Source organism: Ranitomeya imitator, chromosome 2 (genome assembly GCF_032444005.1).
Source record: "Ranitomeya imitator isolate aRanImi1 chromosome 2, aRanImi1.pri, whole genome shotgun sequence".
Taxonomy (NCBI): Eukaryota; Metazoa; Chordata; class Amphibia; order Anura; family Dendrobatidae; genus Ranitomeya; species Ranitomeya imitator.
In genome coordinates this window covers 80845664-80865904 of record NC_091283.1, presented here as the reverse complement: position 1 = coordinate 80865904, position 20241 = coordinate 80845664, and the positions used below count along the sequence as shown (strand labels likewise).

At 43.7% G+C, this 20241-nt stretch overlaps 1 protein-coding gene across 11 annotated transcripts in view; it reads left to right on the top strand.

Moving 5' to 3' along the window:
* Positions 1-20241, top strand: part of FGF13 (fibroblast growth factor 13) — a 614209-nt gene that overhangs the window by 520060 nt on the left and 73908 nt on the right. For all 11 annotated transcript variants that reach the window (XM_069747014.1, XM_069747012.1, XM_069747018.1 and 8 more), the window contains one exon: positions 2571-2674. In XM_069747014.1, coding sequence (XP_069603115.1) covers positions 2571-2674 — 104 coding nt within the window. The remainder of the gene's footprint in view (positions 1-2570; positions 2675-20241) is intronic.

Below are 20241 nucleotides of genomic sequence, written 5' to 3'. Positions count from 1 at the left end.
GCCTGGACAGTCACCTCTTGGCACCGTCCAGGTTGAAAACTGTTTATCCCTCAGACATGGATTACAGTGTGGGACAGAACAATGGACAGGTAGGGAACATTGTTGTTTTTTTATTTTAGTTTTATTACAGGAGATGAGGGATTCAATGGAATGGGTGTTAGGTGAGTATAACTGTATTTGTTATTTTTCAATAAAAAGTAAAAGTGGTTTGTTTTATTTCGAATAAAAGACTTTATTCTGGCTGTGTGTTAATTTACAATACAACTATAGAATTAGTAATGGAGAAGCATCTTATAGATGCCTCCCCATTACTAATCCGTTGGCTTGATGTCACCTAACAATAGAAAGGTGACATCAACCCCACAAATATGAACCCCACTTACCATTGCTACAGGACATATCCATGGCCCCTTACCAGCCTGAGAATACCAGCCCCCAGCTGTCTGCTTTCGCTTGGCTGGTTGTCAAAAATACAGGGGACCCCCATACCGTTTTTTTTTAATTATTCATTTAAATAATTTTAAAAAATCAGAGTGGAGACCCCTCTATTCTTAATATCCAGCCTAGGTGAAGCTAACAGTTGAGGGTTAAAGCCCCCGGCTGTGAGTTTTGCCTGGCTGGTTATCAAAAATACAGGGAAACCCATGCCTTTTTTTATTTACAGCACAGACACCATCTGATGAATACTCCCATGAGCTGCCTGCTCTCGCTGTTATTATTGACAGCAGGCATAGGCTGATGGGAGCAGTAGTCCTAGTGAATGGATGTAAACTTTTTACCTCCGATCATAGCTACAGGCTCATGCTGCCATTTGACAGAATGGGAACTGCTGCTGTCTGACTGGCGGCAATGATTTTACTGCAGGTCAGAAGCAGCGTTTGCTGCACTGTGGCAAATAGTGGATGTTTGGACCCTCCTTTCAAGTGAATGGGGTCCAGGTTTGGGTCCAGGGACTGTTCTGGTACCCAAACCTGGACATTTTGTAACTGTTTAGCCGAACCTACCAGACTCGAACATCCAGAGGTCCACCCATCTCTAGTCATCATTATAACTACATTACTAAATCACTGAAAGTTCCTGGCTGCCCAGATCCACCTATTCTTCATGTCCTGACATAGCTGCAGTGCTCCTCCCCCTGCCAAGGACCTTGCGGTTATGTCAAATTGTAGTTCTAATGATGATATTAAATCATTTTAAAATTGTACGTCAGATTTCAGCAAAAAGAAAACCAGGAGGCTAAAGGGCAAACTAAAATTACATCAGTATTTTCTTAAAATAGAAAATGTGCTTGGGGAAAAATGGGTTCAATAAAAGGAGACATTAGAGTTGGACAGATCATTTGAAAGTCGAGTTTGCCAGCTTTGCTGAATTTTACTCCAAAAATCCACTGCAATACTAAAAAACTTCCAATATACCAGAAAATATGTGTAAAACATTCTGAGTTCTCTGATCTGTTTTAAGCTCTCCAATGCATACCACAACTTTTTAATCTCCAATTAACCACAACTTATCTGGCTAGGAAAAAATGGATGATAACAAGTGGCAAACGTAACAGTTGTATTTGTGTTGCACGTGTGGGTCTAATATTGAACTACTACAACAAGGAAATATGCCAGAAAATAAAATAAAAATACTTTTTTACAACACACACACTTTTTAAGGTTCTAAATTATGGAGATTATTCTTCTGGCATAAAAAAAAATGTAAAGGTTTTCATGTCTATCAATGCAGGAAGCACACTTTCTGTGGCACACAAGCCTTGGTTTCAGGATTTTGGTTCACTGGCAAAATTAATACAGGGGGTTTAATACTGCCCACCATGTTTGCAGAGTGTGAAAAATAAAAAGGCAGTTTTTAATGTGCTGATACTGCAGTATTTCACAGATCAATGCATTCACAATCACACTAACTATACAACTACAGCATCTCCCCTGAATCTCTGAATTAGTATTCACAGAATTAGACAGCCACTACCATTTTAAATGTGATTCAGCATTGAAATAGTACAAAACAATTATTTTGTATCTCTAAATGGAATGAGCTGTGTTTGTTTATCTCCTATCCCTATGCTGGAAAAACCTAAAATGGTGCTGATTGGACGGACCCCTTTTTTAAAATGGTTGTTATAGTTCATGTTGATTGGCTGGGTTAGATCATGTGATGCAATAGCTGGAGGGCATTAAGGGGAACTTTGTGCTGTCATGCCTGATGTTGTTGTACCATTTTATGAGTCCTCAACATTTTTTTGTTGGCAATCTGAATTGCAGAGTGTTTGAATTCATTGGGGCCTTTGAATTTCAACAGTCAATTTGAAATCAGTCTTCCATAAATCGATCTCATATCAATCGAAAGGGATTCATGGAGAGCTAACGTTCCACAGGATAAGGGGCACAAAATTCTTGCTTTGCCTCCAGAAGTGGCAATCCATACAACGTCACTGCTGATCTACCCATAGTTACTTGATGTTTTTTGACAGGTTCCTTCAGGAGTCAATGTAATACTTCTAGATACCTGATTATTTTATGTGTAATACTGTGTGTGTTGATTTTGATTATTTGTATCTTTTTCAGCTTTGTTTAACCTCATACCAGTTGGCTTACGAGTGGTGGCTATTCAAGGTGTTCAAACGAAGCTATACCTAGCCATGAACAGTGATGGATATTTGTACCCTTCAGTAAGTACATTTTAGTGGGATTAATGAATTTGAACTACGATAATTTAAAGTTTTCTATAATAAATTAATATTCGTCTGAATGTACTTTATGTTAAGAAATGTGATATTTTCTTGGCACTACCAGAGCAATAGTTCCAAAATTTGGGCAATTTAAAGGAGTTTTGGACTGAAAAAAATAAAATAAATAATAGTTGGGAATGCCACAAAAATAAAAAATCAATACTTAACTGTTAAATACACACTACTTTATTTCAGTTTCACCACTCTTACATTTTGTTTACTTTTCTGCAGTGATCATGTGCCTTAAATCCATGTGACCATTGCAGCCAATCACTGGCCTCAGTGATGATATGTGTATGTAAAGCACAAGACCATTGAGGCCAGTGATTGGGTGCAGTGGTCAAGTGGATGAATGGTATATGATCACTTCAGCAAAGTAATTAAGACCATTGGCACAAGAGCAGCTGGATATTAAATGGGTTAAGACTGTTTTGTTTACCTGCTGATAGAATTTTTTAAGACTCTGGATAATCCCAGTAAACTGTTTTTTAAAATCCCATATGGTAAATAAAATCACTAAACTATTGCCATGCAAAATTAAAGCTTGAGAAAAGCTCACTGGAGCTAAAAGTTGAGTTGGTTAATAAAAAAATTGATTTCACTGGATGTACTGCCTCACTCTCCGTAGTTATCTCTTGCCAAGCACAGTTGGGTATTCTACCTTAAAATCAACGTGAGGAAATTAGAATTCCCTCTATGTCAGTAATCTGTTTGAAAGACACACAATTAGTGTAAAGAGCTTGTGCAAAGAAAATGCAACTTTTGACACTTTTCTAGCATCGGCTAGAGTTTGGCCTTAATGACAAAGTCAACCAAAGTGCGACACATTTATCCAAAATGTATGCTAAGAACACATACACTGTAACTTACCCCAACTGTTTGTTTTTAATGGGAGAAAAGCCCAGTCTTAAGATATTTGGCCCACTTTAGTCCAACAGGCTTTTATTCAAAGCCTGTCTTTCCCTAAATGTTTCTTAAAGATAATACCTTTATAAGGCAGTTTGTGATGGGGCATGTTACAATCTAGCGTCAGACAACTGTATATTCTCCATCTGAGAAAAATTGTGTAATTATGCTAATCACACTCAAATCAGAGTTTGATCAGAGTATGATCGCAGTGTGATTGGTTTTTCTTGGATCTGGAGAATATAGAAAAAAAAGTTTCTCCATCTTCCTTATTCTGTCAGTCCGTGAATGTCACCCTTCACTCAGATGCCATCCGAGTGCAATAATACAAAGAAAAAACACAAAAAAATTGAGCTTCACTTGAGTTGAAACACATGCAGCTCATAAATGCATGTTCATAATGGCCATAAAGCATATAAAACTTACAAGAGAAAAAATGAGCAAAAATCCTGCTGTAACTAAGTAAATAAAAGCAAAAAAGTGCATTTAAATAACACAGGGTTCTTAGTATTACTGTTTTTGATCAAAAATAGCATAAAAGCCATCCCACCACGACAAGGTAACTCTGATCAGGACAGTCCTACACTGTCTAATATTAAAACCTTACCATGTGTCAATGTTGACCTCAGTGTGAATAAGGGCAGACAAAAGGACTGGGCCCAACCAGTGAAACACCAGTCTGGGGAAGCCTTATATACAATTTATAGCTCAGAAAAAAGGAGGCCATGTAAGGAGGTCAACGAGATCATGGGTACCTGCATGCTGGGTCCGGAACTAGAGAGGCTGCATCCCCTGTTTCTGGGAGGAACCTTGAGAGAGGCGGACCATCCCCTGCTGCATGAGGGAAGCATTGGTGAGACGGAGCTTCCTCCTGACAAAGGAGGGTGGAGAAAGAGAGGGAAAAAGTGCACGCTGCAGGACAGTCTGGCTCTGGCGCAGAGCAGTGTGGAGGACAGGACAGAGAGCAGCACGCAGAGTGGTGAGTGGTGCGCCCTGCCTCCCCTGCCAGAGAATACCAGCTTGGTGATGGGCGATATAGAAGGAGCCCCTGTCGCCTGTAGAGAGAGCTGTACAGAGCAGAGCCCTGCATAACAGTGCTGTGCAGTACAGAGCCATGAGGAATAGAGCCGTGCAGTACAGAGCTGTGCAGAGTGGAGCCGTGTGGAGCAGAGCAGAACTGAGCCGGGTGTTGCAGCGCGCCCAGTAACTGATAGAGATAAAGATGCCGTGCACTTAGTGACTAGCAATACAGCGCACGTGCCGCAAGTAGGGTACTTAGTGCTGCATAGACGTTGGTGACCTTTCACTTGTTTAGACCACAGAGCAGAGTTACATTCTGGCGATTCCACACATTGGAGTCAGTACCGTGTTAGACACCTGGGAGTACGAGAAAGTTATCCTCTCCTCACAGACTTTGTCGAGACATCAAGTGCCGCTGTTGTCGGTGCCACCGCTGGAACCCTGAGACACTGCATAGAAGAAGACCACAGTCGGATAAGCTTCTCCTATTTAATTACTGAACTATTGTTTGTCCCTGACCTACCCTGCCTCTCTCCCAGTTCTTCCCCATTTCCCTACCGTCAGTCTGCAACCCACTTCTCACTGCGTGAAGTGCGTTTATTGTTTATTGATGTGCCTCCTTTCTGTGATGACATCCCACGTTCCTGCCATTTCTACATTTGGCGTAGTCAGCAGGATGTCGTACTATTGCGTGGAGGTGGTAGATCAAGCAGTTAGAGGGGGCCTTAGAGGCAGTGTCTCGCTGGGGGCCATGTTAAACAACTTCCCAAAATTCACTGGAAATAATACCATGCTGTGGAGTTGAACAGAACGTGTAAGGGGTTGATGAGGATGTACCCCATGACCCCGGCCTTAGAAGCAGAGGTGGCTATGATGGCTTTAGATGGAGAGGCCAGACACTCTATCATGCTCCGGCGAGAGACACCTTGGGTAAAGTTCTACTAATACCTGAGGAGACGCATGGGGATCCTACGGATGTAGGAGTGTTACATATGCGTCTGTTCAGGCTTATTTAAAGAGGGGGGAGATTGTGACCCAACTTATGAATGTACTGCAGGAACTCCATGCTGCCATTGCTCGCAAAGAAGGAGTAGGCGCAGGGTCCATTGACATAGTGGTGTGAGACTAGCTAGTGACAGGCTTACGTGATGTGCTGATGAAGCAGGCTCTGCGAGAACGCCTGAAAGCTAAACCCAGCATGACTTTCTCTGAAATAGGGGCAGAAGCTCACATAGGTGAGCAGGAGCAGGGGATTGCTGCCTAGACAGGGATGGTCTGAAACTGCAGAGTGTGCAACCCGAATGAAGAAGAGCTGACGTGGTCCCGCGACATACGGCTCGGAATGCAAAAAATATGACAAGAAGTCGAAAGCATGAAGAAAGCCCAGCATCATGCCCCAAGGTAATTCACAGCAGTTAGTGGACAGGTGCGGAACATCAGAGGTACCCCAGCGGTCACCCCAAAATTTGCTTCCAGGTCATGGAGTGAAGAGTTCTCACAGATGGGATACTCTTCCCACAGAGGCCAACGATCCATAAGGAAGCACCCACCAGACAGACGCAGAAGCAAGTGCTGGACATGCGGTAGAGTGGGACAACTGTCCAGAAATTGCAAACGACGGCGGAGAACTGCTCATCCTTCTGAAGGTCCTGCTAATAAGAAAGAGAGTCGTCCATGGAGTGAGTGATATGGCAGGAAGAGGAGAGTCCCATTCAGAGCAAGATGGAGCCAGGACGAATGACAGCGAGAATATATCGAGAGGGTGTCGACTGTCCACGATAAAATGTCTGCGCTGTCTCGACATGTGGCGGCGACTCTGGCAGAACTCCAACCTGGCTATAGAGGTCCCGATGGTGAGATTCGACCTGAAGAGGAGGAAGGGACGACTACCCGAGCGGTCCATCAGAGTAAATCGCCATTATGCTCTCCATAAGCCCCCGACAAAGGAGAGAAGGTGACAAGCGTTCCCGAGACGCCCTCTCCTATGGTTCTCATTGATGAGAAGGAAGAGCTATTATTATCGTCCCCTGAGGTGGAAAGTTTGCCAGCCGTCAGCTCACAAGATCCTGCTGACTACAGCGCAGAAGACGAAGGGTCCGGCCTGCATGATCTTGACACATCTGAATCCAGGTCTGGCGGGAATGTGCCTGTCAAAGAGAGGGGGAGCTATGGAGAAGAATTGCCAGTACTAAGTTCCCAAACTGAGGAACCCAAGCAAGAAGTCAATAAGGTTTCTGCTGATGAAAAAGAAAACGACGGACCATCTGCTCAAATGTCTGCTGGCCGCAAAGCTAAGAAGAAGAAGAAGAAAAAGAAGATGATGGATGCAGCTGAAAAACCTGAGGTCACAAAACAATGATTTTCTGAAGACTTCTCCCCCACAGCTGTCAAAGATGAAGAGGAACAGGCCTCGGAGAAAGTTGCTCCATGGGACTTGGATGAACTCCTGTTCCCAACCACTCCACCCAAAGCTCAGGGTGACCATTACGAGCCTTACAGGAAAAAGATGGAGCCAGAGAGGCAGAAGCAGTTGCGAAAATTATGGGCATCTGTCGGCCCTCAGATGACTGTACTGGAGTACAAAGAGTTCTTGCCTGTGGAATGGCGAGCTAAAAGAGAGAGGGAATGTAAGAAGGTCAACAAGATCATGGTTACCTTCATGTTGGGTTCTGAACTAGAGAGGCTGCATCCCCTGTTTCTGGGGGGGAAGCCTGAGAGAGGTGGACCATCCCCTGCTGCATGAGGGAAGCATTGGTGAGATGGAGCTTCCTGCTGACCAAGGAGGACGGAGAAATAGTGGGAAAAAGCACGCCCAGCAGAACAGTCTGGCATCGGCGCAGAGCAGTGTGGAGAACAGGACAGAGAGCAGCACGCAGAGAGTTGAGTGCCGTGCCCTGCCTCGCCCGCCAGAGAGTACCAGCTTGGCGATGAGCCATATAGAAGGAGCCCCCATTGCCTGCAAAGAAAGCTGTACAGAGCAGAGCTCTGCAGAACAGGGCCGCATAGTACAGAGCCATGCGGAACAGAGCTGAGCAGTGCAGAGCCATGCAGAGTGGAGTCATGTGGAGCAGAGCAGAACTGAGCTGGGTGTTGCAACGAGCCCAGTAACTGACAGAGATCGAGGTGCCATGTGCTTAGTGACTGAGCAATACAGCGCACGTGCCGCAAGTAGAGTATTTAGTGCTCCATAGACGTTGGTGACCTTTCATCTATTTACACTGTGGAGCAGAGTTACGTTCTGGCGGTTCCACACATTGGTACTGTGCTAGACACATGGGAGAACAGTAATGTTATCCTCTCCTAACAGACTTCGTTGAGACGTCAAGTGCCGCTGTAGTCAGTACCATCTTTGGATTCCCATCTGTCACAGACTTCATCGCGATGTCGTGTGCCAGTGTTGTCAGTGACACTATTGGAACCCTGAGACGCTGCACAGAAGAAGACTACAGTCGGATAAGTTTCTCCTCTTTAATTACTGAACTATCGTTCGTCCCTGACCTATCCTGCCACTCTCCCAGTTCTTCCCCATTTCCCTACCGTCACTCTGCAACCCTGCGTGGAGTGCATTTATTGTTAATAAAACTGTTAACTCGTGATCTGCCTCCTGTCCGTGAAGACATCCCACGTTCCTAATATTTCAACCCTCACACCCCGGCTTGCACGGAATGCAATATTATAAAGAAAAAACACAAAAATTGAGCATCACTTGAGTTGGTACACATGTAGCTCATAAATGCATGCTCAAATAGGCTGTAAAACATATAAAACCTACAAGAGAAAATATGAGCAAAACCCTGCTGTAACTAAGTAAAAAGCAAAAAGTGCATCTAAATAACACAGAGTTTTTAGTAATACTGTTTGTGATCAAAAATAGCATAAAAGCCATCCCACCACGACAATGTAACTCTGATTGGGATGGTCCTACACTGTCTAATATTAAAGGTTAAACCTTACCATGTTTCGATGTTGACCTCAGTGTGAATAAGGGCAGACAAAAGGACCAGACCCAACCAGTGAAACACCAGTCTGGGAAAGCCTTATATACAATTTCCAGCTCAGAACCACACCCTAGCTTGCACAGAAAAAACATAAAAATTGAGTCTCCCTTTTTTTCTTAACTAGAGATTGTATATAAGGCTTCCCTAGACTGGTGTTTCACTGGTTGGGTCAGTCCTTTTGTCTGCCCTTATTCACACTGAGGTCAATATTAACACATGGTAAGTTTTTAATATTAGACAGTGTAGGACTGTCCTGATCGGAGTTACCTTCTTGGGGTAGGATGGCTTTTATGCTGTTTTTGATCAAAAACAGTATTACTAAAAACTCTGTGTTATTTAAATTCCATCTTAGTGCAATCTGATTTTTTTCATGGATCCATTGACTTGAATGGCTGAGTGCAACCTGATTATTGGAGGCAAGTTATGTGTCCTGCGATTTTTTTTTTTACTCGGACATGAGTAAAGCCTTATTGGTCCGAATGCAATCCAATGTTTTGACCGATCGCACTCAAACTAAAACTATGGTAATCTGAATGAGCCCTCTCTGTAAGAAAAAAAAACATTCATTAAATTGGAGACACATTTACAGCCGGTATATTAAGATGTATACATCTTCTGAAACTATTAATTAAAATGGTAATTTCTTACCTCCGTTAACTTTAGGCATTTATTAAACACTTTTAAAAATTCAATCCATTCCAGCCACTGATCTACTAACATTAAGATCTATCACTGTGAGGTATAGGGGATACATAACAATATATCATGAATGACAGTCCAGCAAATGGCGATTGATTGGTAAGCAGCTTCGAGTTTATGTAAATTGATGCCCGCTGTGAGGCAGCTGTGATAATCCATCGCTGCACAGCGAGCTGGATGAAGCACACGCATAATCACTCTGAGCCGTGGCACATGTACGGCATTTTATAAAAGCTGCAGACACAAATTTCCTCTTCTTTATCATTAGCATATGTTAAATAAGTCTGAACCCCGATAGTCTACATGAGAAAAACATCCAATCAATCAAAATGAAAACATTAACGAGAAAAAAGCAACAAAAACAACTTTTACTGTAAAATGATGAAATCAAGATACTGATGAGTTCAGCACCAAAAATACCTGCTTAAATTGAAAGCTAAAAGAATACAGAGAAGCAACTAACATTTCTACTATAATATCAAATTTTATTAATATTATTATTATTCATTTATATAGCACCAATAATTCCATGGTGCCGTACATGAGAAAGGGGTTACATACAGAGTTATAGATATCGTTTACAGTAAACAAGTTTTCAGTGACAGACTGGTACAGAGGGGAGAGGACCCTGTCCTTGATGACTTCCGGGGAATCATTAGCATGAAAGTTATTACTGCAATGAGGTTGAGGTTTTAGTACAAAATAAAAGAAAATGTGGACTTGGTTAAGCTATTTGACTAAATAAGAATACATGGCCCTTTATTTTTGGAGAGATCTGCAGGATAATAATGGGATAGATCTCTCCCTTCACTCTGGGTCTTGGGATTGGCTCATGTCCCAAAATCCCATTTAATCTTTCAGTTAAGGTTTGGGTGTGCCAGCGTTTATTTTGCAATCATCAGAGCAGGAGACTATGTAATACAGGCCTGTGTGAGTATTAACACAGACCAAAGAAGGCAAAGCCATTGACGCACTCATGAGTGATACGGCGCCGCGTCGCACACTGAAATGGATTTCATATGGACTGTTGTGGATCATCTGGCTGAGAACCGGGTGATAAAGTTTGAGTTACTTTGTAAGTTGCCAAAATAAAGACATTTAAGTTCGACTAACCTGGGTTACTGCCTCTTAACACTACGTACAAAAAAAAGGAAGAAAGGGCTTAATAGGGCAACACTTCTTAAGGCGTGCTTCACATAAAACGTATAAAACACGGACGTGAAAACCGGTATCGGTGTCATCAGTGTTTTCCATCCGTGTATCCATTTTTACCATCAGTGTGTCATCAATGATTTTCCGGTATGGATAAAGAAATAAATTACAACGCTTCTCCTATACTTTGTAGTGTTACACGAATGGCACACAGATGCCATCCACGTGCTGTGCATGTTTTTTACGGACTCATATACTTGTATTGGCCATTTTCATCCGTGCTGCCAGAAAAAATGGGCCTTGTGGTTTACACGGACACAGCCCCATAGGTTATAATTTGTAGACGTGGTATAGCGGAAACTACACATACTGGAAAACACGGACATGTGAAGGAGGCCTAACATGCAGTGTAATACATTTTATGTGCATTGTTGGTGCTCACCTAGTCAGGTAGTGCTAAGCACACAACACCTAAAGATGTCTTTCACCACACAAACTTATGAGGCTTCTGGGCCTCCTCTGCCCATAGTGGATTGGTCATATTATTGCATGATGAGCATACGAAGAACATATAGTTTATTGGCCAATGCGCTATTCAAATAGCAGTTGAACTGAACACTACATTATTATTATTATTTATTATTATTATAGCGCCATTTATTCCATGGCGCTTTACATGTGAGGAGGGGTATACATAATAAAAACAAGTACAATAATATTAAGCATTACAAGTCACAACTGGTATAGAAGGAGAGAGGACCCTGCCCGTGAGGGCTCACAATCTACGAGGGATTGTTGAGAATACAGTAGGCGAGGGTAGAGCTGTCGTGCAGCTGTTTGGTCGATCGGTGGTTACTGCAGGTTGTGGTCTTGTCGGAAGAGGTAGGTCTTCAGGATCTTTTTGAAGGTATCAATGGTAGGCGAGAGTCTGATATGTTGTGGTAGAGGGTTCCAGAGTAGGGGTGATGCGTGAGAGAAATCTTGTATACGATTGTGAGAAGAGGAGATAAGAGGGGAGTAGAGAAGGAGATCTTGTGAGGATCGGAGGTTGCGTGCAGGTAAGTACCAGGAGACGAGGTCACAGATGTATGGAGGACACAGGTTCTGGATGGCTTTGTATGTCATGGATAGGGTTTTATACTGGAGTCTCTGGGCAATGGGGAGCCAGTGAAGGGATTGACAGAAGGGAAGAGGCCGGGGAATAGCGGGGGGACAGGTGGATTAGTCGGGCAGCAGAGTTTAGAATAGATTGGAGGGGTGCGAGAGTGTTAGAGGGGAGGCCACAGAGCAGGAGGTTGCAGTAGTCAAGGCGAGAGATGATGAGGGCATGGACTAGGGTTTTTGCAGATCCTTGGTTGAGGAATGTACAGATCCGTGAAATATTTTTGAGTTGAAGTCCGCAGGAATTGGAAAGGGCTTGGATATGTGGTTTGAAGGATAGATCAGTGTCAAGGATTACCCCGAGGCAGCGAGCTTGTGGGACTGGGGAGAGTGGGCAGCCGTTTACTGTAATGGATAGGTTCGCGTGAGATGAAGAAAGATAATGAATTCTGTTTTGTCCATGTTAAGATTCAGAAATCAAGTGGAGAAGGATGAAATAGTGGACAGACATTGAGGGATTCTGGAAATTAGGGAGGTGATATCTGGTCCAGAGATGTAGATATGTGTGTCATCAGCATAAAGGTGATACTGAAAGCCGTGAGATTCTATGAGCTGTCCCAGGCCAAAGGTGTAAATGGAGAAACCTTGCGGGACTCCAACAGATAGGGGGCGAGGTGAGGAAGTGGTGTGTGAGTGGGAGACGCAGAAAGTCTGGTCTGTTAGGTACGATGAGATCCAGGATAGGGCCAAGTCTGTGATGCCAAGGGATGAGAGGGTCTGTAGTAATAAGGAATGGTCTATTGTGTCAAAGGCAGAGGACAGGTCCAGGAGGAGGACAGAGTAGTGTTGCTTGCTCTTGGCAGTTAATAGGTCATTGGTGACTTTATTTAGGGCAGTGTCAGTGGAGTGGTGTGACCGGAAGCCAGATTGTAAGCGGTCGAAGAGGGAGCGAGAAGAGAGATGGGAGGGCAGTTCAAGATAGACGTGTTGTTCCAGTAGTTTGGAGGCATAGGGAAGAAGTGATATACGATAGCTAGATACAGAGGATGGGTCAAGAGAGGGCTTTTTGAGGATAGGTGTGATTGAGGCATGTTTAAAGCTTGAGGGGAAAACACCAGTTGTTAGTGATAGGTTGAAGAGATGGGTTAGGGTTGGGATGAAGACTGTGGTGAGGTTTGGGATGAAGTGTGATGGGATCGGGTCAAGTGCACAGGTGGTGAGATGCGATCTTGTGAGTAGAGTAGAGAGTCGATCTTCTTTAATGGTGGAGAAGTTGGTTCTGGAGTCGGAGGGCTCGGAAGTTGGGAGGAAGGGCTCTGGGGGTTGTGGACCAAAACTGTCTCTGATGTTATCAATCTTATGCTTGAAAAATGAGGCAAAGTCTTCAGCAGAAATTAGTGGGGAGAAATGAGGTGCTGGGGGACGGAGGAGTGAATTGAAGGTGTTGAATAACTATTTAGGGTTGTGAGACAGGGAGATTATGAGAGATGGAATTCTCGCTCTGTGTGTAATAAACTCTCCTTCATTCATGACTTCTTCCTTTCTAATTCTCTTAATCTCCTGGCTCTTACTGAAACCTGGATTCAGCAGTCAGACACCACTGCTGCTGCTGCTCTTTCATATGGTGGACTACACTTTTCTCATACCCCAAGATCAGACAACAGAGCAGGTGGAGGCGTTGGCCTGCTCCTTTCACCCAAATGTACTTTCCAAGTTATCCCCCAAGTACCCTCACTTGTCTTCCCTTCCTTTGAGGTCCATGTGGTCAGACTCTACGTCCCCTTCTCCATGCGAGTGGCGGTGGTGTATCGTCCTCCCGGCCCCTCTCATCAGTTCCTGGATCACTTTGCCACTTGGCTTCCACACTTTCTCTCCTGTGACACCCCCACCCTTATCATGGGTGATTTCAACATCCCCATTGCCTCTCCCCTCTCCCCATCTGCTTCTCACTTTTTATCGCTATCCTCCTCTTTTGGCCTCTCGCAGCATACTAACTCTCCAACACATGAAGATGGAAACTCCCTTGACTTGGTCTTCTCCCGCCTTTGCTCAGTGGATGATTTCACAAACTCCCCTCTCCCACTCTCTGACCACAACCTTCTTTCATTCTCTATCAAGAACTGCCATCCCGCTCAGGTCACCCCCACTTTCCACACTTATAGAAACATACTGGCCATTAACACCCAGAAACTTATGAAGAACTTGCAGTCCTCATTGGCCCCAATCTCCTCCATCTCATGTCCTGATTCTGCTCTGAAGCATTACAATGAAACCCTGCAAAGTGCTCTGGATGAAGCTGCTCCTCCTATACATAAAACAACTCGGCACAGACGGCAACAACCGTGGCACACGCTGCAAACACGTTTCCTGCAGCGGTGCTCCAGGTGCGCAGAACGTCTGTGGAGAAAATCTAATCTACCCGAAGATTTCATCCATTATAAGTTCATGCTAAAGACATACAATTCTGCCCTTCACCTCTCCAAACAAACCTACTTCAACACCCTCATCACCTCCCTGTCCAATAACCCTAAACGTCTCTTTGAAATGTTCCAGTCCCTACTCAACCCAAGAGAGCAGGCCCCAACCACGGATCTCCGTGCTGACGATCTGGCCAATTACTTCAAAGAAAAAATTGACCACATTCGACAGGAAATCATCTCCCAATCTCTTCATACCATGCACTGTCCTCTCTCCCCCACTGCATCTAGTTCACTCTCTGACTTTGAAGCAGTTACAGAAGAAGAAGTAAGCTGGCTCCTTGCATCTTCTCGCCCGACCACTTGCACCAGTGACCCCATTCCGTCACATCTCCTCCAGTCCCTTTCCCCGGCTGTCACCTCTCACCTAACAAAAATATTCAACCTTTCCCTCACTTCCGGTATTTTTCCCTCCTCATTTAAGCATGCCATCATACATCCATTACTTAAAAAACCATCCCTCGATCAAAACTGTGCCGCAAATTATAGACCTGTCTCTAATCTTCCCTTCATCTCTAAACTCCTCGAACGCCTGGTCCACTCCCGTCTTACCCGCTATCTCTCAGATAACTCTCTTCTCGACCCTCTTCAATCTGGCTTCCGCTCTTTACACTCTACTGAAACTGCCCTCACTAAAGTCTCTAATGACCTACTAACAGCTAAATCTAATGGTCACTACTCCATGCTAATTCTCTTGGATCTCTCTGCAGCATTCGATACTGTGGATCATCAGCTCCTCCTCACTATGCTCCACTCCATCGGCCTCAAGGACACCGTTCTCTCCTGGTTCTCCTCCTATCTCTCTGACCGATCATTCACTGTATGTTTTGCTGGTTCCTCCTCCTCTCACCTTCCCCTTACTGTTGGGGTTCCTCAAGGATCAGTCCTAGGCCCCCTCCTCTTCTCGTTGTATACTGCCCCTATTGGACAAACAATCAGTAGATTTGGTTTCCAGTACCATCTCTATGCTGACGACACCCAATTATACACTTCTTCTCCTGATATCACACCGACCTTTTTAGAAAACACCAGTGATTGTCTTACCGCTGTCTCTAACATCATGTCCTCCCTCTATCTGAAACTAAACCTGTCAAAAACTGAACTCCTCGTGTTCTCTCCCTCTACTAACCTACCTTTGCCTGACATTGCCATCTCCGTGTGCGGTTCCACCATTACTCCAAAGCAACATGCCCGCTGCCTTGGGGTCATCCTTGATTCTGACCTTTCATTCACCCCCTACATCCGATCATTGGCTCGCTCTTCTTACCTGCATCTCAAAAACATTTCTAGAATTCGCCCTTTTCTTACTTTCGACTCTGCAAAAACTCTTACTGTTTCACTTATTCATTCTCGTCTGGACTATTGTAACTCTCTACTAATCGGCCTCCCTCTTGCAAAACTCTCCCCGCTCCAATCTGTCCTGAATGCTGCAGCCAGGATCATATTCCTCACCAACCGTTACACCGATGCCTCTACCCTGTGCCAGTCATTACACTGGCTACCCATCCACTCCAGAATCCAGTACAAAACTACTACCCTTATCCACAAAGCACTCCATGGCTCAGCACCACCCTACATCTCCTCCCTGGTATCAGTCTGCCACCCTACCCGTGCCCTCCGCTCCGCTAATGACCTCAGGTTAGCATCCTCAATAATCAGAACCTCCCACTCCCGTCTCCAAGACTTTACACGTGCTGCGCCGATTCTTTGGAATTCACTACCTAGGTTAATACGATTAATCCCCAATCCCCACAGTTTTAAGCGTACCCTAAAAACTCATTTGTTCAGACTGGCCTACCGCCTCAATGCATTAACCTAACGATCCCTGTGTGGCCTATTTATAAAAAATTAAAAAAAAAGGGTTCCTCGCATCATGTTCTCATACACTTTATGCAGTATTAGCCCTCTGTGTCTGTACTGCTACATACTTAGGCAGATAACTGGTTCATGCAGCTTTACATGAACACCTGAGCCTTACACTATGGCTGGTCCGAATAACTAAAGCAATTGTTATCATCCACCTCTCGTGTCTCCCCTTTTCCTCATAGTTTGTAAGCTTGCGAGCAGGGCCCTCACTCCTCCTGGTATCTGTATTGAACTATATTTCTGTTATGCTGTAATGTCTATTGTCTGTACAATTCCCGTCTATAATTTGTAAAGCGCTGCGGAATATGTTGGCGCTATATAAATAAAAATTATTATTATTATTATGTGAAGTAGGTTTGTTTAGCTGTGGCGAGTGTGGCCTTGAAAGTAGCGAAGGACTGTTTGAATGCGATCAAGTGCTTGTTGGAGTGGGATCTTTTCCATCTCCGATCAGCAGCCCTGGACGCTCGCCTCAGTTCTTTGGTCAGGCTGGTGTGCCAGTGCTGTCTGTTGATTTTACGAGCTTTGGTATGTGTAAGAGGGGCAGCATATTCCAAAGCTACAGCTATTGTGGTGTTATATTGAGCAGCAGCGTCATCGGTAGGGTTGAGCGAAACGGGTCGTTCATTTTCAAAAGTCGCCAACTTTTGGCAAAGTCGGGTTTCATGAAACCCGATCCGACCCCTGTGCGGGGTCGGCCATGCGGTACGCGACTTTCGCGCCAAAGTCGCGTTTCAATGACGCGAAAAGCGCCATTTCTCAGCCAATGAAGGTAAACGCAGAGTGTGGGCAGCGTGATGACATAGGTCCTGGTCCCCACCATCTTTGAGAAGGGCATTGCAGTGATTGGCTTGCTGTCTGCGGCGTCACAGGGGCTATAAAGGGGCGTTCCCGCCGACCGCCATCTTACTGCTGCTGATCTGAGCTTAGGGAGAGGTTGCTGCCGCTTCGTCAGAAGCAGGGATAGCGTTAGGCAGGGTCCATTAACCACCAAACCGCTTGTGCTGTAGCGATTTCAACTGCCCAACACCACCTTCGGTGTGCAGGGACAGTGGAAGCTACATTTTTTTTTTTTCCCCCTCAGCGCTGTAGCTCATTGGGCTGCCCTAGAAGGCTCCCTGATAGCTGCATTGCTGTGTGTACGCCGCTGTGCAAACCAACTGCTTTTTTCAAAGCACAAATCCTCTTGTTCCTTCCTTTCTGCACAGCTATCTTTTTGGTTTGTACACACTTTTTATTTAATTTGTGCATCAGTCCACTCCTTATTGCTGCCTGCCATACCTGGCTGAGATTACTGCAGGGAGATAGTAATTGAAGGACACTCCCTGTTTTTTTTTTTTTTTTGTGGGAGATTAAGATTGACATTTCTGCTAGAGTGCCATCCCTGTCTGTGTCATCTCTCACTCAGTGGGCCATAGAAAGCCTATTTATTTTTTTGCTTGATTTGGGTTATAAAATCTACCTGAAAAAATCACTACATCAATCAGTGGGAGAAAATAATTGGCCTCAGGGCTTGTGTGCCACTCCTGACTCCTGTGTGCATCATCACTCACTCAGTGGGCCATAGAAAGCCCATTTTTTTTTTTTTTTTTTTTTTGCTTTATTTGGGTTCTAAATTCTACCTGAAAAAAATCTATAAATCAATCAGTGGGAGATTAATATTGGCCTTTGGGCTTGTGTGCCAGTCCTAAGCGTGCCATCTCTCTCTCTCAGATAGTGGGCCACAGAAAGCCTATTTATTTTTTTTTTTTTTTATTGGGTTTATAAATTTTCCCTGGAAAAAAAAAAAAGTGGGAGATTAATATTGGCCTCTGGGCTTGTGTGCCAGTCCTGAGCGTGCCATCTCTCTCACAAATAGTGGGCCATAGAAAGCCTATTTATTTATTTTTTTTTGGTTTTATAAATTCTCCCTTACAAAAAAAAGGGAGATTAATATTGGCCTTTGGGCTTGTGTGCCAGTCCTAAGCGTGCCATCTCTCTCTCTCAGATAGTGGGCCCTAGAAAGCCTATTTATTATTTTTTTTATTGGGTTTATAAATTTTCCCTGGAACAAAAAAAAAAAAGTGGGAGATAAATATTGGCCTCTGGCCTTGTGTGCCACTCCTGACTCCTGTGTGCGTCATCTCTCACTCAGTGGGCCATAGAAAGCCTTTTTTTGTTTTATTTGTTTTCTAAATTCTGCCTGAAAAAATCATTTTATTTTCTTTGGTTTCTAAATTCTTCCTGAAAAAATCATTTTATTCTATTTTTTTTTCCTAAAGTCTCCCTGAAAAACAAAAAAAACAAAAACAAATCAGTGGGAGATTAATATTGCCCTTTCTGCTTGTGTGCCAGTCTTGACTCCTGGGTGTGCCATCTCTCTCTCTCTCTCCAATTGTGGGCCATAGAAAGCCTATTATTTTTTTAGCTTGATTTGGGTTCCAAAATCTACCTGAAAAAATCACTACATCAATCAGTGGGAGATAAATATTGGCCTCTGGGCTTGTGTGCCACTCCTGACTCCTGTGTGCGTCATCTCTCACTCAGTGGGCCATAGAAAGCCTTTTTTTGTTTTATTTGTTTTCTAAATTCTCCCTGAAAAAATCATTTTATTTTATTTGGTTTCTAAATTCTTCCTGAAAAAAATCATTTTATTCTATTTTTTTTTTTCCTAAAGTCTCCCTGAAAAAAAAAAAAAAAAAAATCAGTGGGAGATTAATATTGCCCTTTCTGCTTGTGTGCCAGTCTTGACTCCTGGGTGTGCCATCTCTCTCTCTCTCTCCAATTGTGGGCCATAGAAAGCCTATTATTTTTTTAGCTTGATTTGGGTTCCAAAATCTACCTGAAAAAATCACTACATCAATCAGTGGGAGATAAATATTGGCCTCTGGGCTTGTGTGCTACTCCTGACTCCTGTGTGTGTCATCTCTCACTCAGTGGGCCATAGAAAGCCTTTTTTTGTTTTATTTGTTTTCTAAATTCTCCCTGAAAAAATCATTTTATTTTATTTGGTTTCTAAATTCTTCCTGAAAAAATCATTTTATTCTATTTTTTTTTTCCTAAAGTCTCCCTGAAAAAAAAAAAAAAAAAAAAAACAAATCAGTGGGAGATTAATATTGCCCTTTCTGCTTGTGTGCCAGTCTTGACTCCTGGGTGTGCCATCTCTCTCTCTCTCTCTCTCTCTCTCCAATTGTGGGCCATAGAAAGCCTATTATTTTTTTAGCTTGATTTGGGTTCCAAAATCTACCTGAAAAAATCACTACATCAATCAGTGGGAGATAAATATTGGCCTCTGGGCTTGTGTGCCACTCCTGACTCCTGTGTGCGTCATCTCTCACTAAGTGGGCCATAGAAAGCCTTTTTTGTTTTATTTGTTTTCTAAATTCTCCCTGAAAAAATCATTTTATTTTCTTTGGTTTCTAAATTCTTCCTGAAAAAATCATTTTATTCTATTTTTTTTTTTCCTAAAGTCTCCCTGAAAAAAAAAAAAAATCAAATCAGTGGGAGATTAATATTTACATTTGTGCTTCAGTGACAGTCCTGCGTGTGTGGCATCTCTCTCATTTGTTGCCACCAACAACAGAGTGTGTAACATTGTGCCTGATTTTCGTTGTGGTCTCACTCACCTGTAAAGGGGTAGCTAAATCATACTGAAGTTATAGCTCACCGTGTAATTTGTGTGACAGCAACAAATACCGTTAGTTTGTTTACGTTTTTAAAACAATGAGGAAGTATGGTGGAAGAGGTCGTGGCCGGGGGCGTTCATTGTCAGCTGGTAATGAGGGTAGTGGTAGTGGTGGAGCATCAGCTGGTCGTGGGAAAAAAAATATTGCACCTAAGTCTGGAGCTGTGGAGCCAGGTTCGTCGTCTGGCTACACAAGGCCTCGAACGCTCCCTTTTCTGGGAGTAGGAAAACCGCTTTTAAAGCCGGAGCAGCAAGAGCAAGTTTTGGCTTATCTTGCTGACTCAGCCTCTAGCTCTTTTGCCTCCTCTCGTGAAACTGGTAAATGTCAAAGCAGCGCGTCGTTAGTGGATGTTCACGGTCAGGGACAAGTCGCTTCCTTGTCCTCTTCAGCAAAAACAACAACAGAGAAGAATGCAGCAGGCGACACAACGGGTTACTCCATGGAGCTCTTTACACATACCGTCCCTGGCTTAGAAAGTGAAGCAGTTAACAGTCCATGCCCATTACAAGTTGAATCTGACATGGAGTGCACTGATGCACAGCCACAGCCAGACTACTATGCTGGTCCTTTGACTCAGACCACAACATTGCCCTCGCAGGGTGCTGATCAAGAATCAGACCCTG